The sequence below is a fragment of the Pterocles gutturalis genome, unplaced genomic scaffold, assembly GCF_000699245.1.
Source record: "Pterocles gutturalis isolate BGI_N339 unplaced genomic scaffold, ASM69924v1 scaffold8478, whole genome shotgun sequence".
Lineage (NCBI taxonomy): Eukaryota > Metazoa > Chordata > Aves > Pterocliformes > Pteroclidae > Pterocles > Pterocles gutturalis.
In genome coordinates, this window is record NW_010125521.1 from 20,073 (window position 1) to 45,110 (window position 25,038).

The 25,038-nt window shown below is 43.0% G+C and overlaps 1 protein-coding gene across 2 annotated transcripts in view; it reads right to left on the reverse strand.

Annotated features, from left to right (window-relative positions):
• PPP2R3A (protein phosphatase 2, regulatory subunit B'', alpha) overlaps nt 1–25,038 on the reverse strand; it is a 42,588-nt gene that overhangs the window by 11,838 nt on the left and 5,712 nt on the right. Inside the window, exons 1-6 of one of the 2 annotated variants that reach the window (XM_010078594.1) lie at nt 21,638–21,982; nt 13,719–13,979; nt 11,128–11,231; nt 8,359–8,461; nt 6,395–6,469; nt 1,043–1,129 (exon numbers count right to left, since the gene is read on the reverse strand). In XM_010078594.1, coding sequence (XP_010076896.1) covers nt 1,043–1,129; nt 6,395–6,469; nt 8,359–8,461; nt 11,128–11,231; nt 13,719–13,979; nt 21,638–21,769 — 762 coding nt within the window. In that variant the 5' untranslated portion in view covers nt 21,770–21,982. Of the gene's footprint in view, nt 1–1,042; nt 1,130–6,394; nt 6,470–8,358; nt 8,462–11,127; nt 11,232–13,718; nt 13,980–21,637; nt 21,983–25,038 lie in introns of those variants that run through there. The other variant, XM_010078592.1, reaches the window with a different exon arrangement.

The following is a 25,038-nucleotide window of genomic DNA, read 5'->3' on the forward strand; positions in this document are numbered from 1 at the left end:
TTTACACATGGAGCAAAGAGCTGCCCAAGCAAAATTATGGTTCCAGAGCTGAACCTCCCTTCTGCAGGAGATGAAAGGCAGAGTAGATATGCACGGAGAAAAACGGGGAGAGCGTATAAAGGGAGAAAATGAGTGACAGGATAACTTGGGAGGATTTGTTTATACCAGAGGTTAGGAAGGAACTGGGATCAGAGGGCTTGGATGGGCCTGAGACAATCCAAGTGAGCAGTGATTTTTTTCATTAGCTGGTATGATGAGTGGGGCAGGAGGAGCATGAATCCATGCTTGAGGTTTAAGGAGGACAGCACACTACATCTGGAAGAGAGACCAGGAGGCAGTAGGGAAGTCTCACGCTTTAGCCAAGTCCCTGACCTTTCAGCCTAAAGACTTTCCTGCTTTTTAGGTTGGGCTGGAATTAAGCAGCCTTAGACAGTTTTAACCTGGTGCTTTTGGGCAAAATATACAGGGAACAGCGGTCCAAACCCTGAAGCCTCTGCCCAACATAAGGATAGATCGCAGGGACTGTAACCAGAACTAAGCTTCGTTCATTAACCTTTCTGAAGATGCCTACTGCAGAAGTGGGAATCGGCTCCTGAGATGCACAGTCTAGCAGCTGGGCAGCACAACATGCCTGACCAACTCTCAGTGGGCCGACTGCTGGCTGGGAGCCAGGAAATTGGCTGTCCTACCCACTGCATATTGTAGGCAATGCACCAGCTCTTCTTGGCTGCTCAATGAGCCACTTAACGTAGGTGCACTGCTGTGTCTTGCTTCCCTCCCTCTTTAGCTAGATCAGGAGCCAAGAGCCACTCTGCCCACTGCAGCTTCAGAGCGGGGGCACAGTCGCCCCTCAACCTTCCATCAGTGCACTCTGGGCTACTTGGTCCCTGGTCTTCTCTCATCTCAACTGAGACACAACTCCTCCACTAGCTCCAGCACTCTCCTGGCCCTGAGCATCTGGCTTCCCTCGCTATACAGGACACAGCTCTAGGAACAAAGGTATGATGCATTCTACATCTTGTTCAGGAAAAAACCAACATACTTGCAAGAAGTTGCTTTTCCTCAGCTCTGTTAGAGTGATCTTCCCAGACCAGGATCGATTGACTGTGTAGAATATTCTCTGTATAACCTGCAACACATGAACAGTGCTCTTGAAATCAACTTCTGAAATATACCACTTTGGGAGTTTAAATGCAGTAACTTCATTTTGTTTATTCACTCATCCTAAGGGGACTTCTCTTTTGGAAACTGGTTTGTGATCTTTTTTGTAGATACTACTATCCTTAATTCAGTATGCAATCAGTAATGTTTGTTTCTGAAACAATGTTATCCATTTCTACTATGCAGATATTTTCACTGCTCTTAATTCACATCTTTGAGCATGCAGGTGGACTATTTACATCAGGGAGTATGTTCAAGGTGCTGGCAAATCACTCTGAAATGGAGTTTTTCAGGCTTTAGGCAGCAGAACTTGCATGGATCGCAGCTGAAATAATGTTCTGTTCTTCAGAAAAAAGAACAACACAGGACTTTTGAAGAGGAAATAGAACATGTAAATGAAAGCCACAACTGATGTCTGACCCATTGTGTTTATAACAATGTCTCATCCTCTTGGTGGCTCCACTGGAAGTAAGCAACAGGGATTATCTGTCTGCACTTATCTTAGGTAAGCGTTCATCTCATCCATCTCCTTTACTGATCTGCATCTGGTGAAAGTGAGTAAAAAGCATGGGGGGGAATGCACAGACTTCTGAGAACCCAGGAGAAACAGTTCAGCGCATGAGACCGAGGACTCCCAAGTACCTAAAAAAGCAAGCTGAGCCCTTCCTCATCTGCTCCTTACTAGCTTGTCAAATATCACAAAGTCAGGAAAACGCAAGTGTGTGATCAAGCCCATGTAAGAATAAACACATAACAGGGGAAAACATCTTCAACAAGAGAAATCAGAAATATAATTAATCCGAGTACCAGCACTGAAATCTATGGAATATAATTCTTGTCAACCAAACCTATATTATTACCTCATATTATCCTGGAATTCTGGTAAACCTTAATAGTGTATGCTATTCCAACGTGAAAATTAACTTCACACAACAATGTGGACATTATAGGGATTAATCTTGTTAACAAATGGGATGGGTTTGTTAGGTGGAACTAGCTTTCAGTGGGGCCATGCTTCTACTCAGTCACACAAAGGCTGGTTCTTAGTCCAGAACAGATCTGGAACCAAGTACGAGACTGTTGCTAAGTCTGCTTTGGATACACAGATTGGTGAGACAGTCAGTGCTGTCAAGCACAGATAATTTTGAGAGCAACAAGTATGCTTTGAGGACTCAAAATGTATCCTGAAAAGGGAGAAATAATACATTCAGCTTAGCTGAACGAGACACATTGGGGGCTATCCTGGTCCTTAAAAGCCTACAGGGGGAGATGTGGACTTTTTGTCTCCCATGAAATAGGTAACTGGAAACTGAAACCAGCCTAATTCAGACTGGTGAGTGCACTTTTTTTTTTTCTTACACTGCCACTGATTAACCAGGAGGACAGCTCCCAAATGAACACTGCAGGCTCTTTATCATTCCAGACTTCAATCTAGGATAGATGCCTGTCTTGAGTTGTGTGTCAATTCAATTAAAAATAAACAAAGAAACAAACAACAAAAAATCAGTCCTAAATAAACACCAGGCAATGTTCTATGGCCTGTGTAATGCAAGAGGTCAGACTAGGTAATCACAATGATCTTTTCTGGTCCTAAGCACAATGAAGAAGCTGTATGTTTGTTTCTTTTTTAATGCCTCTGGCAGCCGCTACCATTCTGGACTCTATTTTTGGACTTTGTTTGGCCTTTGCTTCCCGATCGCACAACAGGTCAGAGATTGAAGTAGGTCTCACCTCATACATCACCCATTATCACACCTGACAACTGTAGCGATTCTTAAAGATACAGGGTTTTCACACTGGCCCAAGGACTCAAAAATAACTATCCCAAGAATCAGAAAAAGGACCCCCCTTTTCCTCTGCCTGCAGGGTGATAAAATATCCTTGTTTGACATGTAAGAAACTGTTCCTCTATCAGACCATATTGATAAAGATGTTTCATCTGCTCTCTCCTCACCTAGCTGTAAAAATAAGGCGTTCAGAGGTAAAACGGGATCTCTTCTCATCTCTTTTACCCCGACCAGTCACTCAGTGCAGGCTTTATTATTCAAATAATGGTCCAGTGTCAATGGATAGCACATAGTGGATACATCAGTATAAAATGCCAATACTCATAATTCCTTTCCATGTTGTGAAAACCAAGTCATCAAAAAAAGCATTTGGGAAACATCCTAGAACATAATTACACACAGCCGGAGATGATTTGCAGCATCCAAGCCACACTTGTCAGTTATGCCTTACTGAAAGCAATAACTGGCTTCATGATTCCCAGCATGGAGGAATATTTATTCTGAATGCAGGACATGAGCCTTTGGAAGGGGGAGCCCCTTCCTATTTGCTCATTATCCTCAAGTAATCTACCTCCAGGACCCAACCCATTGATGGGTCAATCCTAGACCTTTGCCCAATCTTCCCATAGAAGGATAAAAGCAATGGCATTTCTGGAAAAACCCAAAAAGCTTTATTAAACCCTGTAGGCCATCCTCCCCTTACACATTCACATTGATAATACTGCATAAGCTGAAGCATTTTTCAACAAGCAAGATGTTTTGCCAAGTTGTTCTTAGTTGACTCAGCTTTTCAACAACAGCGTGCAGTGCTAACTCGCAGCCTTGTTTGAACATTGTGGGAGAAGACACATTTTAAAGCTTTTACAATAAGTGCCACATGACATTCTGCATCATCTTCACCAGCGTCAGAAGTTGGTCTCTGTTGAAAGAAACACAAGTAGTTCTGTATACTGGTAATACAACAGCTCACAAATACTGAAACAGATTAAAGTACAGCCTATTGTATCCAAAAGACACCTCTAAAAGGTGAGGAGATAGGCAAAAAAAAAAAAAAGTGAAACACGCATACACATCTTACCCATACTAGACTGTTAGGTTACTCTCCAGGTGATTTCAATCAAGTGATGCTCTATCCAGCAAGGAACACAAAAGTGTCTCCTTATGGCCCTCATCTGTAACACAAAACTACAGTGTAATTCTGGCGCTGGCAGCAAATACAGCATTCTGTCACTGTGAGTAGGTATAAGGCACTCTACCTTGAAGGGATCAAAAGGATCCAAGTAGTCTCAAGATCCAAGGACAAAGAGGTTTCCTTCATTACCTCCTGGTAGAAATACTAAATTTTGTAACATTAAAAGAGAGAGAAGTACCAAACTGACTGTGAAAGGAGCTGTGAGAAATAGGAACTCCTGGTGTCAGAAAGGAGAGCCACTGCTGCAGTGGGCCACCTACTGCCACTCCAGATGGGAACAACCCAACCCAACTCAGTCGGTCTCCCAGTGTCCTGATCCTGCTCCAAGTGAGCGATCTGGCCACGGCCAAACACTGAGCTCAGGAGGAACCTCTCTGTCGCCAGAGACACCCAGAACAGCATTGTCCTGCCAGCATGGGGAGCCTGGGAGGGACAGCGCAGCTTTGTGAGATGTGCCTCAACCACCAGCATTGCTGTTTCCTGGCTGCCTGGGAGCAAGCCTGGGAAGCCACCTCTGCCAGAGCATTGCAAGCAAGGGTGCCTAAAGGCTCAGACTGCAGTAGCAAGGCACAGTGGGGACACAAGCTGAAACAAGCAGCACTGAGGAGCTTCATGGACTGATGAAGGGTCCAGTTCTGTGACTGCTTTATGGTGGTCACACAGGACCTTGCCCAGGCGCAAGTGAAGCTGTGGAAAAGGAAAAAGGAAGGAAAAGGTGTTGCCCTTTTTAGTAGGAGCCTGCACTTCACTTATCTTGAAGTGGAACCTCAGCTTCACACAGCTGGTCTCTCAGACCAGAACACACACCATGCTCCAACGCGGTCCAGACACTGCAGCAATTGCTGCTTTGGGACACCAAGGGTGATCATTTGGGGGATTACTCTACAGAGACATTTGTTTCTTGCCTTTATGCTTTCCCTTAGACCCTGAAAAATACAGGAACAGCATGTGACTTGAGAAGAGGAACCTGGAAAGGCAGATGCACAGAACTGCCTTTGTCGCCACCCAACAGCCAGCACGAGGACAACCACACATTGTACCTTGACCCACTCACCAGGAAAGAGCAACTGGCTGATAGCTCAGTCAGAAACCGATGCTAGTGCAACCTTAAAACTTTCAGCTCTCACCCCTCCATGTACTTTAAACACCAAATACCAGGGTGCAGGTGCCACAGTGTCTCCATAATTCCCTGGTCACTGTTATACCCACTCTGGCCAGTTATTGTGCTTCACACATCTCTTGCCTTGCTCCACGCAGACTAAATACGTTGATAATACACTGATGTTCACCATCATGTTCAAGTGCATCTAAACATTTAACATGGATTCTTGTTATGTATTTTTCATAAAAATATTAGTATGACAGTTCAGGGTTTGCCCAGAGCAACAGTGCCTTTCTGCCATCTGCTCCCTCCAGGAAAGGAACAAGCCTGTCTGCCAGAAATCTCTCAGCTGCCATCATGCAGTGCAGCTGGCCCCCATGCAGACTCTGGCAAGCAAACAGGAAAAACTTTAAGCTCTTTAGCCCTGTTGGGATACAGCTCCCATCAGGTCTGTCATTATTTGACTTTCTTACCACCGCAGAGATAAAACATCCTAACATTTATACCTTTTATTCAGATTCATACCCAACGTGAGACAAGCTAAAGGCTTAAAAAAAGTACAAAGTCCTTCAGGTAAAGCACCAGTCTAACTGTTACTGCAAAGTTGGAACAAAGCTACAGAACAAAACCCAACAACAAACAGTAGTCACAAAAGCTCAGAGAGTAGGTGGGCTTTCTGTCAGGAATGAGAGGCAGAAGAGCTGGACAGGAGACTCCTGTGAGCAATGGATGCTTTGTACCATGGATTCTCCATGCCCAAGTGACAGAAATCTTCAAACATACAGCCTTCCATGTCTCTGCAGCCCAGCAGAATTAGGGGTAACTCAGCAGTTGTCAAAGACCAGAGAAGGACTTCTCATTTTCCTTCATGAGGATTAAAGGCCCCCCCCAAAAAAGGTTTTTATATATTTGCTCAAGACCAGAAAGAATGATTATTAACCTTTCAAATAACCTCTTGCACACACAGGCAGATTAATTTTTCCTTTGGAAGTAGTTCTTAACTACTAGTAGTTATTTTAACTCATTGCTAGTAACATTAAAACCACCTATTTTTTTTTTAATAGCTGAAGGATTTGCTGATGAGAACAGAGACAAATCACAAAGGGAAGGTTGGTACAGCGATGTCACAGGAGATCAAAGGAGCCAGCCTACCGTTGTAATATACCGGGAATGGAACTCCGGAGCATCCTTCAGGAACGTCAGGCCAGGATGTGTTTCCACCACATCCTGCAAGACAAGACCAAATAAAATGAAATAGATTTTCTTCTCCTTTTAGTGTTTAGAAGTTACTGGGTTTACAAGCCAATACTTTTGCTTACTTTTGAAACTGTATTTGCAGCATTAACAATCAAATTGAAATCACATCTCTTTATCTATAAAGTGAGCCTTCTAGAATTATAAGCAGAATACATTTTCTGGCAATACGCACCTGTTGGGCCATTTTGATTTACTTAAGGACAGAAAAACAAAGGAAGAGAGTTAGTGAGTAGATGAAAACTCATGTTCACTGAATGAGAAAAAAAAATTAGTTGACCATGCAACTATCTATCTCCTCTCCAATATTTTTTTTCTGTCTTCATTGAAGATATTAACATTTATTAGATGTAAGAGTCAGAAATAAACATTCTTTGAAAGGTTGACAAAGTTGCCTTTTATGTCCTTCACAACAATGAAAGCTCTTGTGAGCCTCAGAACGTATACAGATGATCAGTGCTTTTCCAAAATTTACCTGAACTACCTGTGGAGATGCCTCTTTCTCAAGATCAGCTTTTTGTAAGCCAAACACTGGTCATGATGCCAAATCCACCAAGAAATGCATGACCAAAACGTGGAGAAACTGCTCAGATCCTGAATGAACCAGATCAGATCCTGAATGAATCAATGTTTGTGTGATTTCTACATGTCTGACTCCTCTACCCTTAAAAAAAAAAAAAAAAAATTCCCAAAGTGTTCAAAGTTTTGCTTTGTCTATACCATCACATGGCAAAGGGATAGAGCAGGCAGTGCCCTGAGGGGTGTGATATGACCAGGTCTGGGCCAGTCTAACTTGGTGTCTTAAGACGATGGTGTAATATGGTGTAATGTTGCCAGTCTCTGGGTGACTGACAAACAAGATTGTACATGCCTTTGATGGCATCAGGAATTAAAAAGCAGAGCTGCTATCAATCAGGAAAGGCAATGTGCCCAGTGGAGAAAAGGTGAGAAAGAACATGAGAAAATTTACTCATCGCAGTCCCAGTTTGGTTTGAGACATCGAAACATCTAGCACAGACACAAAAATCTTTTGCCAACAAAGCCTCTCCACAGAGATTTTGCACAGAGGGCAACACACTGTGAGAAATCTAGGGATATGTGGAAAAGCTCAGGAAAAGTATCAACAGATGATCAGAGGAGCAGATGGACCTGATTTATAGAGAAACTACAAAGAAAGCCTAAACCTATTTAAAGCCTGCCTAAATGGCCACAAATAATTAAAGAACGATACATTGCTTTGTTAAAAATACCACATGTGAATAAAAGGAAAAGAAAGAAATGAAATCAGGATGCACAGATTTAGCCTAAATATTAGGGAAAAAACCAGCAGCGAGACTTGTGTACTGGTAGGTTTAGATGCACATACAGAACAACTGGAACGGCAAAGTTTTTTTTGCAAAGATTTCCATGTGATGTTGTATCTGGTAGTCTTGTAGACAAATTAAATTATAATTGTCTTGTCAAGCAACTTTTACAACTTTTCTAATAAGCTTTTATGTTGTGTTTGAGTATCAAAAGCGCCATGCATTTTTCCCCAATTAGCACCTAGAGAAATGGGGCAAATTTCAGGCTGGTCACCAGGCACTGATAAATACAAATCCTAACAAGACACAAGAGACTAAATAAAGCTTTAGCAATCCTCAGCGCCTTTAGCAAGATAGGTAGGTGGTCGGCACTTATGCAAAACCGTCCACTTGAGATGCTTATTTCTATTTCACATCCAAATAAATCCCACCCAGGTGCTGTTCAAACCAAAGGTCTGTATGTCCTTGGTAAACATTTAAAGACACAAAAGTAAATAAGTTACAAAATGAACACAGAGCTCTCTCCCCATCCATTCCCTGCTGAGCTGCTGCAGGTACCTGAAGCAGTGGGATGAAGTCCTCCTGTTCTAGGTAGTCACAGCTAGGCTTCGCTAAAAGGTAGGTGAATCTGGATGCGTCATCATGGCAGTTACGCAGGACTCTGCGAGAGAGATGAAGAGTTACTCCAACCACTTTGTACCTCACAGGACAATCACAAACTTCACGATTACGAAGCGCCTTATCACGTGCCACACAATACATCTACACTGTGAATTATGCAAAGTTGACCTCAGACTATCAGCACTAATTTTCTTCAACATATTTCAGCAGCACCAACGTACTTCCACCCAGTAGAGCTTTTGGTCACGTTAACATTGCTGGGGTAAACAAAGTTTCTTACTGAAGACTGTTCACTGATCCCACAGCACCTTGGTAAGTAACCTGACTTTTCGGAATGCTGCACACTCACTGATGTCACCTGAAGCCAACAGGATTAACCTGATGGGATGCCGTAACAGACATGTTCCCTAATTTAATCCTTTGGCAATATCCTGAAATATTGTAAACGACAGTGACTAAATTTTCAACCAGAAAAATCACCCCCCAGAAAGGAAAAAGAGAGCGTCCCTTGTTAATTATGGCACGGCTGGCTGCTGCACACTGAAGTCACGGAGAACAGCCTAATGACAGAATTAGTAGGACCGAGTATCTAGAGAAGCATGTCAGCTCGTGCTTTAGGCTGACAGTTTGCATCTATGACACCAACTTTTGTCTCTGCTTTCTGATATGAAATACTACGCTGGTCAAAGGTATCATAATCACTTAATTCACACTGAAGAGAAATATTCATGAAAATGGAAATTCCATGGATATTTACCAAATCACTACTGAATACCTGTAACAGAAGAGAACATCTGGATATATCAAACACTAAGTTCTTCATATAGTATAAGGGGAACAATAAATTACTCAGAAAATTACCCTGTGTTCTTTAATAACTGTGAAAATACAAATGCACAGTTAATTACTTACTATGAGTAAATATTACTCATATTACTATTCAAACTGGTAATTACTATTTACTATTCACCCCCCTCCTCTCCTGAAAGTGGATGAACTTATACTGAAGCAGAGGACTGAAACTCCAGTAGTTTCCCTGCAGAGATCACACTGTAACTGGCTTGCTGCTAATTCTGGCCTCATCACTCTTTACCAAAAGAAGGCTTTACAGAAAAAGGTTTTTTTTAAAAGAAATCTTCAGGAGGGAGGGGAGAAAAAAGATGTAGTGGCTCATAAGCAATCCTGTTAGCTGGACATTCACATCATGTGAGTTGTCAACTAACAGATACATTCTAAATCAGCTGCAGAAAAGTGCTGCTAATGTCTTAGCTTTAAAAAAAAAAAAAAAAACCAAACAAAACCAAACAAAACAGGCACATAAAGATGAATCTCAAAGCCAGGTTTTAGCAACAAACAAAAAGATCTGATTTTCAGAAGTATTCCATACCCAGCAATTCCTATCTACTTCAAATGAGATCAGTGAGCATGTAGCATTTTGAAAAGTCAGGTCAGCACCTAAGATGCTTGAAAATAGTCTTTCGCAATTAAAGGTACCTGTTTTAAAATTATGGCTGTGTTCAGATAGCTGTAGTCTAACTTTACCAGGAACACTAAATTTATTTCTGTCCATCATGTTTCCAGAAAAAATTTTGCAACTGTCAGAGGGAAAGAAGGGGAGGGGGGGGAAATCTTTCTAAAAGAGCTATTACAATGAGAAAAGCATACAAAACTTGGCTTGGAAATGGTGTGGTTAAAAGAACACAGAAGAGCAGCATGACCACAGACTGCAAATATCTGAAAGATGTGAAAGTCAGAGGAGTGAAAATATGCGGTATCACACACAAGGGATTAATTAGGAGTAATTGGAGGAACCTAAGGAGAGAAAAAAAATGTTGTCTGTGTCAAGAAATATTTTTGCATTTTTGCCAGGGTAACTAGAAGCTGTTTGGACAATATTATCACAGGAAATTCTTTGGGAACTCAGGGTTAAAGGCTAATTCAAGAATCTGAAGAGGAATCATTAAGCCAAAAGTTAGAAATCTCTCTGGATATGAGATGGAGACGTTGTTCAGGTGTTTCACAAGGTAGACTAAAGCCTGAATCACCCTGGAGGGAAAAAGATTAGGCAAAAGAGCAAGTCTGTTCCATCTCACACCTCTGACTCCAAGCACAATATATTAAGAGCTCTCGATTTCACAAAGAAGCTTTGACAATGGTATGGGGAACTGACTGTCAAACCCCACAGATTTGTTATACAGCGTACCTGAGGAAGGTAATAACTACTAACCCTCCTAGAGTATCTACTTGCATGATGCTTTTTTTATTTTACATCCCTGCTTCCTGTCCTATAACACTATGACACGCCTCCTCTCCCCACACCCAACTGGCACTCGCTTAGTGCACTAGTGTAGCAGCAATAAGGCCTCGGACAAATACATCGAAAATCCACTGCCATCTACCAGCTACCTCATGAAAGGCTGACACATTTTTAGGGAGTGTGTTAATATATTTTATATGCCAACCAGACCAAAACATCTCATCATCTTTACAATCGCTTCAAAGTTTGTGGATGCAGCATGGAAACAAGTGTTCAGGGAGTTTTGGGGAAGGAAACTTAAACTGATGGAGATTTTAAAGCCATTTATTTTCTTCTAAAGAAGGGACAATGATTTGAAAAGTCTGTTGGAAGAAAAGAAGAAAAAAAAGAGAGTTCTACAGCAGGCTGTTCTCGTTCCAGAAAGAGAATTTTGCATTTGCTATACTCACTTTCTCCACATAGATACAAATGAGTGTACCGATACACATCCTGTCCTTTCTCCTCCTGAGGCGTTGAACATAGGTGCTTTCCAGTAGAGTGGGCAGCCACATATCTGTAAGGAGACACCAGAACAAAGAGGAATACAACAGCCGTCACAAGAAGAGCCTGCTTGTTTACACACCAAACTCACCACTGAGACTTTCACATAAGGGAAATAAAGCAGTAATGGCACACAGGTTAGTCAAAAAACAATTCAGATGCTAAGGTTCAGATTCCACCAGTAACTTCCTATTTCATCATTTGCCTTTTTGCGTAGCTGAGAAAAACGCCCTATCAGGACAGGAAAAGGATCAGAGACAATCAAGCTTTTAAGGTCTGTCTTTAACTGAATTGTTTAGCAAGATTCCCTGCAAAGTGGGGAGAGATAGGCATCTCCTTCCAGAACAGCACTCACACCAGCGACCTCCCTGAGCTGCCTTAGGAAAGGACGACCCATCCGCTGTATGGACTGACCTCCCATTGACAGCCCAGTGGACTTCAGTTCTAGTTACAGTCAATTAATGATTAAATGCCTGAAGGTAAAATGATTCCCATCCCATGGTTTTCAGGGACCTAGAACGGCCCATTGTCCCGTCACTGCTAGATCTTTGCAGGATAACAAAAAACGAAAGCACAAGTGGGGAGAGGCCGAGTCCAGCAAAAGGACTCCCTGAGCCCAACTGTTTAACCAGCCTCTGCAGAGCTGCTAGCCTTTGGAACGTCTGTCAGCGAAAGCTCAAGCATTCTGTACTCTCTAATGCCTCAGAAAGCAGGCTTCAAAACAGCTGCTGACACCTTCAGGACACCTCCTCTTCACCACAAAGATCCTTCCAGTCCCCTGAGGGACTCCACCCAACGTATCAGAGCATCTGCAAAACACAGGCCCTGGAGGGAGCGCAGCCGACCGAGGCCAGGCACAGGTAAGCAGATATCACACCACATGGAAGGAGGAACATTTTGAAGAAGTAGTTGAGGCATCACTTCCTTCTGCTTTTCCCACAAAGCCTCTTTCACCTCTTCTATTAAGGAAGACTATCCCTCAAATCCATTCTCAACTTTTTGGCTGGGCCTGCATGATTCTTTGGGAACCCCAATCAGCATAAGAACTGCTTTCAGATTTAGCCATCCCTCTGCCAGGCGACTGTACTTCTACAGCTGTTCAGCTGCTCCAAGAACATTTGCTTTCCACTGTCTTTGTGTAGCGGGTTCTCCCACATTTATTTCAGAGCCCCAAAACTGGCACCATTTTTGACAATCCCAGAGAACAGAAGCAAGCCTTGCTAAATGGCACAGAGCACATCCACATAGAGACGGATCTGGAGGCCACACAGAAAGGCAGGGGTCTCTCTGGGGGCGTTCAGTCTGGAGAAGAGGAGGCTGAGAGGAGACCTCATCACTCTCTACAGCTGCCTGAAAGGAGGGTGCAGGGAGGGGGGTGCTGGGCTCTGCTCTGAAGGAACAAGTGATGGGACAAGAGGAAACGGCCTCAAGTTGCACCAGGGGAGGTTTAGGCTGGATATTAGAAAACATGTCTTCACTGCAAGAGTGCTCAGGCATTGGAACAGGCTGCCCAGGGCAGTGGTGGAGTCACCATCCCTGGAGGGGTTCCAGAAACGTGTGGATGTGGTGCTTGGGGACATGGGTTAGTGGGTTGGGTGGTTTGGGGTTGACGGTTGGACTTGATGATCCTTGAGGTCTTTTCCAAGCTGAATGATTCTATGACTCTATGATTCTTTTACACCACCCCTCTGCTCTTACCAGTCTGAACATGACAGGCCAACACAGAGTTGCCTATCCTTTAATAAAAATAAATTTCAAACCTTTTTTTTTTGGTCTGTTTAAGTTTTCAGAGAAGGTTTACAAATGATGCCACTTGATTCCTCTAAAAAGAAACAAACAAAAAACCAACCTAGCCTCTCCTCTCAGAAAAGTCTTCCTTCATGGAAATAAAGTGCTCCTCCTGAACAAAACATCATTGCTCCATCTACAGTGCCAACGATGCTTTCAGGGCAAACTGAACATATGAAATGTGTCTGACAACTGCTAGTTTTATATCAGCATTACTGAAAACCATGGTCGAAGGAGAAGAAAATAGAACCACCCATCTGCATCGTGCTCCCACACAAGTGCTGTGTTTTGTTCCCTGAAGCCAGCAACTCATTAGCAGACTGTAACAACTCCAAGTCTGCTGACACCTGCATTATGGATATTGAACGTATGCATCACAGTGGCTGAGGGTTGACTAAGCATTTTGCTCTTCTGTGTCCAAGGCAGCGGGGGTTGGAAATTGCTTTCTCAAGCAACAAAAATGCAATTTGTATTTGATAAGAAATCTGAAAGAACCATTTTGCAAATCAAAGCAAGAAAGAGCAAACACATCAGGTGTGACCTCAGCAAACTGAGCTCATTTTTGTTTACTATTTTCTTAATCTAAACAAAAACACTCAGAGCAAAAGGATGTTGCTTCTTTTTTTCACTAAAAATAAGAACAGTTGTGAGATACTTTATTTTTAGACTAAGTCCTTCTCCCAAAAAAATAAGAAACCTAGAGAATAGTTACCTTAGCTATTTTTCCCATTTCACAGATGTTTGCTTTCTCATCTTCAAACTCTGTAAAGGCTTCTTCAATCCTGGCAATGATATCTTCATGATTAGTGCAGACATTCGGAAGTCCTTTAGGGAAGTAGAAACGTGGAATGTTTATCGACAACGGGGTACTGCTGGTGGCTTTATGCACAGGCAGAAGAGTGCAAGGGGTAACTACAGAGTTCAAAGGGACAGGGGATGAAGTTCCAGGTTTCTTCTCTTGTTTACTCTGAACCTGAAAATATAATGAATAACACATACTTTTAAATGGCATGGCATAACGAGCAGAAGAAAATAGTTTCTTCTCCCACTGATTAGGAAAAAACTAAAAGCCACCAACAATTAAATTATAGCACAGGCATAAAAATGCATGTCTTAAGTAGCCAATTAAAAAAATTATGCAGTATCAAACATTGCAAATTAAGGATACATCACATCCCACTTTTATGTAGTTTCTGTGCATTTTATATATGTAGCTGTGGATTATAATATACTATGGAATCACAAGAGAACACGCTCCGCAATTCAGCAATACCATAGCACAAAGACAACGTTATTTCTTCTCACGCTGGTCACTATTTTGTCATTCTGCCCCATAAACAGCAGAGCATCAAAATCTGGTCTTTAGTATTTCCCCTTAGAACTAGGACACCCACCCACACAAGCATCTTGCCTCATGTATAAGCAAACTTATATCTGTAACATCAGTTGCCATCCCTTGGTAACATAATTAGTTTTGCCAAAGTATCACTTCACAGATCAATTAAGAAAAGATTTGCAAGACCATCTTCTAAATTCTAGGAAGCCTTTTATTCCATGTCCAACTTGAGCAGTCTAAGATGTGATTTTGTTCAAGGTACTGGCACATCCAGTTTTATATTCGGAATTAGGAGCAGCTAGCACAGTTTGTTGTTGGGTACCCACACAATAAAGGACACGGAGTTGGTGCAAAATGCAAAAGGTCAGTTTACAACTCCAGCTGAAAGAGTCATTTTGCAGGCGAAGCACCCAGAGGTTTCACTGGATAAGTACCTACATCATTGCTGAAAAACAAGGAGAAAACTGGGAACTGAAACTAGGCCTTTCACGTGCCTGTTTGCAGGTGGTCTTTCCTCCCATGCCTACCATCTCTCTTTTCATTAGCTCTACCATCCTCTCCTCTCTGTGGTAAACATAGGGCTGATAGGGTGATCCCCACTACATCACCTTTCTAATGGATCTCTGCAGTCCTCTAGCTACACATCAATACTTTTCATAGATACAAATGTTGCCTTTTCATTTAAGTACATAAGATCCTAAAATAAGTAATTTTTCAGATATGGGAGGGAATATTTTTTAAACTTTAAAAATTAGTTACAGTATAAGCAGCAGAATTCAGACGCCAGAATGCCAAGGAATGAGAAATTCCCTACTCCCCTGTGAATAGAGTTTCTTGGGAAAAGGCGATAAACTTGCCTGTCGCACAACGGTTTGCAGGCAGGAGTTATTACTAATATAACAACATATGTGATAAGAGGCTAATAAGGCAATAGTCAAGTAAATACAGCTGCAACTTTCAGTTTGTTTAACTGTTTCCAAAAAAAATGGTTTTAGGATAAAGTAGCCAAGTCTGAGTTCACTAAATACAGAAGAATGTATATGATGAACTGACTAAACTCTTTGCCATGTTCTTTTCTGAAAACTTGGAGTTTTTTTCTCAACACATACTGAATATCCCAACTTACCATGGGTTTGCTTTCAGGAAGGTGAAGAAGTCAGAACTGTAAAAGCTTCCTTAAGCCCTGTTTTTGCCTGCAGTTTAGAATACTTTATAACCCATTCTTCAGAGACCTGCAAACCAAGAGGTGGAAGGATCTTCCTCCTCTTCACTCCTCTGCTTCACTGCTCTTTCTTTAAACAGGGAGGACCTCTTCCTTCTCCCAAACGCTGTCCCATTTCAGGAGCAGGAAGACAATCACTTGCACAGATATGCCAGCTGCAGCACACTTTTGTACTGTAAGTGCTTTGTACAGAACACACTAACCTGGAGCTTGGGTTTAAGTCCTCCTCTCCTGCATCTGGCAACACATGAAAAGCTGAAGATCACATTCAGCCTTCAGGATTTCTTGAGTCTATCAGTACAAGCATTCAGAGTCTATATGGTCCTCAAGATAGTTCTCAACCTCTGGAGAACAAGCCTGGTTATCACCATCTGTTCTTCCTCCCCTCTTTGACTTTTCCTACTCCCTCACATACTGCACAGCTTTGTGTCTGATCCTGAGTGACGCTGGAGCTCAAAGCAGGCCAGGTCTGAGGCTCAAAGTGGTTCTGGGGCTGAAGAGGGATGTGGGACAGGGTAAGGATCAGCCCTGGCTACTCTGTCCCACAGCATGACAATGCAAGTAGGTGACCTGAAATGGTGGCAGGGGTTTAGCTGGGGGGAAGCTGCTCACTCACTCTGGGAGCAGCAGCTCACTGGTTTAAAAGACAACCTTCTCCTGGCTTCCTTCTGCTCTTCACTCAGAGTAACAAAAGCAAAACCCAGACAGGCTGAGCACATCTGGGAAGGGAGCACATGGCCCCAGAGAGGCCACTGCTGCATGTTAGAGGCAGATGAAGCTCCCCCCCCCTCCCATGGCTGCCAGCTTCAGCAAGGGAGGCTCAGCACGAGGGGTGAACAGAGCTCCTGAGACAGTCCTTCTCCAGAAGCCTCCATCTGACTGGGAAATAGCGGGTTAATACTTCGGACCTTGGTGTGTAAGCCAAGCTAGTGATCTGACTTGGAGGAAAATTCGCCCACCACCACTTCTGCTTTTACAGTCTGCCTCCCACCCTGCCTGCCCTGCCCAGCTAGTGGCTTTTCCAGCCACAACCCAACTCCTCTCAGTAGTATTCACTTTCTGGATCCCAGCAGAGGGGAAATCCCTGCTGGTCTCTCGCAGCACCATATTCATACAAACAATGCAAAGCTGGAACAGACAATGAGATGCCAACTCCAGCTACTTGTCTTCTATAATAGGGCTTAACATCAGTTTGTCTTGAAGACCCACTTCTCAGAAACAGGTCTATTGCTCATTTATCTCTTCAATGCACACATGCACTCCTGGCTGCCAGGACTGTGAGGAACTAGAAGAAATTACTCAAATTTAACCAAAAGGTCCACGGATTGAAGTGAATGAATATATTGTTCTCTCAAAGAACACTGACTCTTCACTTTAATGATACATGCCCTTCCCTTGCAGTACAAGAGAATGACAAAATTGCCTTTTTTTTTTTTTTCCTGGAAGGCAAAGAGGTATCCCCAAAGTAGACCACATCAGCACTGTGTAATTTTCCTTGTCTTCTACATACCACATACATCCCAATACGGCACAAGCCTCGAGCTGATCATCCTGTCTCATCCACTTTGCTCTGGCTTCCCCCTTCTGCAAAGCATGTTCCTCCACGTACTGCCAAAGTCAGCAACGCTTGGTACCGGCTCACATAAGCCACAAGTCAGGACCCTAGAATCTACATTAATTTCCTGATCCATGACCACAACACAAGCCAGAAGGTTAGACATCTATAGAAGAAAAACAGGGAATGCTGCTCAGCTTCCAAGTAGGGAGCCAGTTCTGAGTTTGCAGCTGACTGTCCCAGTGAGACTGAATCACTAACTCCTGCTCAGTCCAAGTCAAACAAGGTGGAAGCATTGCTCATGGATGGCTTCTTTTCAGAAGATTCTACTTCAGGAACAGAAATAACATTTTTGAACTTGGTTTTCTTCCTTCTCGTATAAGAAACGAGCTGTCTACAACACCACAAAGAGAAACCAAGAAGCAGCAGTTAGCTCTTGAGGATCCTGTTCCCTAGATCGGTCTTGCAGGTTAATACTCTGGGATGGGTATACCCAGACCTCACCCACTACAGACACAGCAGGGGGTTAATTACAACCTTTGGTGAAAAAATGAAGAAAGTGATCAGAGGGGAAATTCTGCGGGAATTCCTCAGAAAAAAACAGTTTCTTGCTACAAAAAGTTAACTTTAAATGCTGCATACTTAGTGGAACACACTTCAACAAGGACCAGTATTTTCAGAAAGGACAACTAGGAAAGGAAACTACAAATACGATAGATCTTTTAGCTTTGTTACCAATAGCTATTAGAGTTTTTTGGGGTTTTTTTTTTTTTTTTTGGCTAAAGAGGAAGGTGAGATTAAAGCCCATTTTTAAATACTGCTCTATAGCATAGGGTAATTTACCTTAACTAAAATCTCTCTGTCCGCTATATCACCTTTTGCGAGTCATACAATTTATTCATGGGCAGACTAAAACAGTGACATGTGCATTATAAATAAACCAGCAGAACTACAGCCTCATTGTAGCTACGCAGACAAAGCACAGAGACTAAACCTCTGCCATCCAGGCCTGTCTCTCAGCAGAAAACTCCACAGAAGGAAGCAGTGTCACATCTAGTGCCAAATACTTTCTACTCCTTCCTCCTGGCCCAAATCTCCAACAGGATCCCAGATAATAAATTTGCCAGTTTCTTGGGTTGGTTTTTTTTTTTTTTTCCCCAATAGGATTCTGTAATCCTCTTTCCTAGGGTACAGTGACTCAGCCTGGTTTCTCGCAGTCCACAGTGCTGACTTAATGTCTCCTTCCATTTTTTACAGTTCCTGCCTTATTGAAGTCTGATGGTAACTGGACACAAGCCATCCTCAAAGATCATCAGTTCTCCAGAGCTGCTTTGTACCTATCGCCTGAGGCTTTCTCTTCCTTTCCTTCCCTGAAGCCCTTTACTATCATTACTTTTTCTGCTGCCTCTTTCTTAGCCATCTCTAAGGACAGTAAGGACAGGAAAGCTTCATCTGCACATGGCTCCCAACAGCACAGAGAGAGGGTATAAGAAAATGCATTTCTGGATAGAATCTTTTCTACTATAAATTGTAAACTCACCAGCAGAAACAAAGTCCAATCGCAGCAAAATAAAAATGAAAACAAACCTACCTAAGCAACACAGAATCACAAAAGGATTTAGGGCTAACCCTAAGGCTAAATCAAGTTCCTCAGGGCATTAGCCAGTTGAGTTTTGAAAACACGGACCTCGCATGCCTCCACTGACAAATGTGCCTATAGGTTTTACATGTGCCCTTCCCATGGCTGATATATTCCAGCCCACACTCCAAAAGCTTCCCTGAAAACTCCATGGAGAAAACAACCAGTGTGCATCTATGTTAATTCCGGCAGAAGGACAACAGTGGGCATAAGCCCCCACTCCCTTCCCAGTTTGCAGATGACACTCACCTAGGGGGAAGGCTGGCAGGATGAAAGGCAGAACCTCAGGAGTGAGACACTTTGACAAACTGTTCAACTACTTCCATGGGAAAAGGTGCCAAGTTCTCCACCTGCACACAGCAACCCCAAGCATCAGTTCAGGCTGGGAACCCACTGGCTGAGCAACAGCCCTGCTGAAAAGGACGTGGGGGAGATGGCGTGCACCAGGCTGACCGTGAGGCTGCACAAACAAGACAAACCATGTACTAGCCTGCATTAGGAGTAGGACCAGGAGAAGGCGGGCAGGTATTACCTCCTCTGCCTGACACTAGCGAGGCTGCATCTCAATTACTGTGACCAGTTTTGGGCCTTCACTTCAAAAGGGATGGGGAGAGACCAGAGATCTACAGAAGGTAAATCAGATAGTTGGGGTCAGGAGCACACGGTGGGAGAGCCTGAGGGGCTGGGCCTTTTTAGCCAGGCAAATAGGAAGCTAAAGCATGGGCTGATCACAGCCTACAGCTCTTTGAAGCAGAGTTCAAGAGACAATGGAGCCAAACTCTGTAGTGGTACATGGTGTAACAGGGGCAACAGCCATAAACGGCAGCCTGGGAGGGTTAGGCTGGCAGTAGGAGGATGACTTTAGCTGAAGGTAGGACAGCCTGAAAGAGCTCACTGGAAGGGGGTAGGGAGAATCCTTACCCTTGGGGAGTTTTCAAGACTTGGAGAAAGCCAGCATTAATATGACCTAGTGTTAGGAACAGTCTTCCTACAAGTGACAGTTTGGATTAGAGACCTCCCTACCTCCCCTCCCACCAACACAGCTATGGGAGGCTCTCTGATCCTTCCCTAAATAGTCCTGCAAAAGATGAGCACATGAACGGAAATTTACAGCTCTTAAAAGAGGTACAGGTTTTACAAAAAGCCTTCTCCTCCCTTGCCTTTCTGATCAACATCTATGTGTTCACAAAGCACCTACCACTCATCTCTGCTGCCCATCGCTGCCTCATCAACCTTCCTCCTGCTAGCACTTAGCGAGCCCAATTACCTCTCCTCTCAGGTCATCTAACACTCACACACCCAAGCCACAAGGTAGAGCCCCACAAGGCACAAAAATTAACACCTCACTGCTGCCAACAGGGAGAACTCCCATCTCTGTCCTTCACTCCCAAACATTGTCACTGGGTACCAAGTGGCAGCTCCAGAGCTTGTGAGACCCCTCTGTGAACTGATTTAAAGTGCTTGGAAAGGTAGAAAATGGATTTAGCTTTGTTGCTGGATGATATTCTACCATGTTATGAGATAAGCCAGTTCACAGAAAGGCCCGTGGCTCCCAGTGCAAGCCAGGGGTGACACATGGTGAGGAGGAAACAAGAGGGAACAAGTACAGGAAGAAAGAAGACCATTTTTTTTAAGCTGCTCACTCCATTAGTTCCCTTGCCTTAGATCTGCAGCCCCAGAGCAGTTATTCTTGATGCATTTAGCAGTGAAGGTCGCTGGTCCTGCTTCAGACCAGGCAGAGGGCTCACGTACCAAAGGCTTGTCAATTTTTCCAGTTGGTCTACTAGGAGACCTTATCTGTCCCTGCAAACCATACCCTGATTATGTCCTTAGGTGATCAGACCAACTCAGGAGAGTGAACTTAGCTGTGCGGCATCGTTCTTGGTAGTCTATTCTAAATTGCTCATGGTCCCCGCCCATGCTATTACTACACATCATTACTTCATGCAATTCTCCTCTAGGGAGTGAAAAAACATGTTCCAGTGATTAACCTCATATACGTACTTTAACCTGCCACCAGAAATCATGAAAACAAAATGTGCTGCATACTGCGATATACTCTGGAGTGATTTTAATAGCTGTTTCTTAGGAAACAGCTGCACCACTCATAATTTCAACTTTTTAACTTCCTCACTGGGTCACTGATTATTTAAATATAGATGAAGCTCAAGATGGACTGATTTCAGCACACTGTGACCCCCCGTAAACCTGCAGTGGCTACATGCCCATTTGGTGTCCTAGCATCAATTACTCCAATCTTTTGCCAGTTGTCCCAGAAAGCAAGTACAGCAGCTGGGATTTACCAAGAAATACAGCTGTGATACAATTTCCATTTCTTTGGCTACGTCTCCATGATCTTAAGGGTCTTTTCCAACCTAAATGATCCTATGATTCCATTTTCTCCTTCAGCGACAGCCCAGAGGTGGGAGGAAACAGAACAAAGCAGCACCTTGTGATGGTGAAATCACAAATGCCAAAGCCAGGTAGGCTGGTCTGTGTATAAATTTGTAGAGAGCACAACCCACTAAATACTGCAGAATGCTGTGGTTCTTCCACATGCAACAAGAGACATTCAGAGCAATCACATACACAAATACGATTTTTCTTTAAAAAAAAAAACAAACACAAAAAATTTAATAGTCTTACACTGCCTCTCCCTATTAAATCACCGCCCTTGCTCTTAATTTTTTCCCCTTGTTTACAAAGGCATTTTAACTCTGCAATCTAAGCCTAGAAGGTTTATTTTTAAACCTGCTGGTATCTAGCTGCAAATAACTTTCTGCAAATAGACACGCCTAGAAGGGAGACAGTTTGATTCTCTGATCCAATAAAAAATACAAAGCAACAGAAAAAGAAAAATAAATGCCAAGTGTTCAAACCTGGGCCTGCTGGAATGACTTCAACCTCCTCTTGAATCGAGATGGAAGAACAAAGTCACAGCCCTTCGCAAGGAAAGCTAGCTCCCCTCCTAAGTCTGGGTCCCTCCGCAGAGAGCTCTCCTTGATCATCATCCTGGGCAGCTCCTAAGCAGATGTTGCCCTTTCCAGAAGGGGCACAGGAGTTCTGTAGGAGACCACGGCAAGACCTCTACGTTGCTTTCTTGGTTTTGATTTTTACAGGCAAAAAATGGCAAATGGCTTCAACATACTACATCTTCTCTCTCTTCACAAGGCCATCATCTAAAGATTTTATCTCACTCCTGAAGTGAGACCTCCCTTTTTTAACTGATATTCAAAGTATCTCTCAGTACCACCAGGATCTTCTGCCTTCTTGTAATACTTTAATTGAGAAACATGATCTACAACAGAATCTATTTCCCTGCTGGCTACATGACAGACAATCTGTCCTTGGCTTGTAATAGGCCAGGGGTAACATGGGAAAGGAAGCACCCACCACCACTACCAAGAGCGCTAAAATTAGATGCACTGCAGAAGTGGCTAAATATACCATCTTCCCCAATAGTTCTTACTTTATGTGCTTTAGCGCTGAAACCCGAGGTGCAAGCTTGCACCAGGGAGGCTCAGAGTTAAACCGCACGCTCTCAGCCAAGGCCCGTGCGCGTATGTTGGTGGTGGTTTGAGGCCCCTGCTTCTGAGCTGATGAAGCAGAAGATCAGCATTAGTTCCCACTCTAGACCAAAGGCTGTAATTTTCATGAAACATCATTTTTTCCTCCTTGCTTGGAAAAAAGCAAGTCATCTAGTTTCTTTAACACCAAGCAAGCACATAAAGATGATCTTGCATGAAAAGCTCAGGAATTCCAAAGCAGTTCTTAATAAAACCCTTTCATAAAGACACCAAAACGCATCATTCTTTTTATTCACTTTTCCCATTACTCTCAAGGCAAAGTAATTCTCAGTGGACAACAGTCTACTCTTTCTCTATACAACCTTCAGCAAGCAGACTTCAAAGTCTTGCTCTGACTTTGTCTAGGCTTGTTAAAAGTGTGCTCTCCCTCTCCTATCACGACAACAGTGCTGAACAAAGGCCTAAATCCAGTTCTTGCTTCACGAGAGGAACAAACACCTAGTCCCATGTCCTGCTTTATGACTTTAAGAAGTCCGAGCTATTTTGCCAGTTTACTTTCTAAGCTTAGTAACACAGAACATCTGATTTCTAGCTAGTAGGGCTTGCTTTTATCAAGATACTGCATTTCAAATTAAAAGGTCTCACCGAGCCTTATGAACAAAAAGCTTTTACTGGACACACGCCTCTGATGTCCTCCTTTTCCTGGTTTCCTGGTTGCCCGAAGGCAATTCAAATACAGCATCACTTAATGTGACTGGACGACAGACAGACACAGAAACAGCCTATCCCAAAGGATGCTCTTTCCATCACAGATTTGCTCCTGTGCAGTTAAACCGGCCATTTCTATGAGAGACCCCCAGCTGACACTCACAAAAGGAATATTTTAATGTCTTCATAAGTCTGTATCAACACCTCCAAGATTATTTTCTCTCCCGTTGCTTTTCAAGCATCAGGCCATTGTCCCACAACCTGAGCTGTGGAATACAGTTCTTTACAAAAGTTTCGAACAAGACTGCAGCAATAGTTTTCATTTCTTTAAGTCATGGTAGCTATGTCTGAACTGTGCAACCTGGGAGCTGAAAAAGCTCTGAAGCCCAGATGCATATTCATGGCTACAAGTCCAAAGAGTCACAAGGTTATTACAATGTCATCGGCTCATTTTGCCATGTGCCCAGCAAATGAGTACACAGCCTAATGGAGCGGTGGGATGAGCAGGGGAATGAGAAGAGGAGCCTCAAAAAAGAATAAGGCAGGCAGGAATGTTGTAACTAGAATTGCCACTAAGTGAAGTATAGACAGATCCATATGCACAAGTTTTGGAATAAATTTTGGTTTTTTTACTCTAAATTTTTTCTAAACATTAAAGTAATTCCTAAAGAGCGCACAAGGCTCCACTGCACAGGGAGTCCTACACATCTCAAATAGCAGCATGTCAGAAGGTGATTTATTTTAAATCATCTGCGGCAAGTGTCCTTACTTCAGCTTCCACTATTGAACTCTCACCCTGCTTACAGACTGCCACCCTCTTACAGGCTGCAGAGGAAATGCAGCCCAAAGGACCTCTCCCAGCTACAGCTGCACCCAGGTTACCTACACTGGGCTTTCACAGATGTATTCAGCGAAGAGACACGCTAACCTAGCAGCTACTAGCTGTTACTTTAAAGAAAAAACAGACACATATGTTTCCTTCACAAATTAACCAGTCACAAAAGATCCCAGAAGCGTGGGGGTTTTTGCACTGACAACCTGCAAAAATACAAGTAATCTGGAGACAGGCTTGCTGTGTCTGAATTATTTTTTTTTTCTTTTTTTTTTTTTCTCTCCTCTCAATATAGCAGGTTCCTAGTATGGTACTTCCTATCCTCAGAACACATGGGGTGGGTGTAAATAAAAACAAACGTGTACAGTTCTAGGAAAAACTGACAGTAAGAGAATCTTGTATCAACAGTTTCAAAGTCAACTGGACAAACTCCACAACAGAAGAATCTGGTATCGACAGCCTACAGATCAACTGAACAAACTGTGGTCAAACTCAGAAATTCCTCTTTGCTCTACGTGACCCAGTTTAAAGTGTGAAGGTGAGAGATGTCAAATCTAAAGAGGTGTCAGATTGCCTTTGTTAGCCACCAGAACACAGAGAATCTCACCTGTCCCTAAATCTGGAGGCTTAGTACTAAAAGACTGGAATGATTTCATCAGCACAGGACTTAGCTGTACCTCAAAGCCTGGCTGCAGCAATTCAGTGCACTCTGTAGAGCGGGGAAGGGCACCAGCTTCAACTGTTTCCAAAACAGATTAAACTTCTCTAGCAACAGCGTGACTTTTTCTTGGTTTTAGAGTCAATGAGCCTGAAAAACTCAACATGTATCACTAGGCTTTGTTTCACCTACCTTTAGATGTCTACTTCAAGATACACCAACTTCACACAAGCAGAGACTGTATCTGCCCTGACTCCAACAGGTACGCACAAGCCATGAACACGTCTTCAAGTGTGTGGTATCCGTTCTTTTAATCCTTTAATTTCATCTCATTTAATTTTTTTCCTGTGCCATCATTGATCCCGAGACACTTTAAGATCCACTTACTATTCTCATTTATTCCAATACCTACTCCCAAACAACAGAAAAAAGCAATGTTTGAAAAGAGCACAGATTGTGTGCACAGCTTAATTGACATGTACGATCAATATCTGATCAAATCAATTTGTAATATTTGTAGATGAAAGCTGATTTTCCAGAAAAAGGCTTCCATTA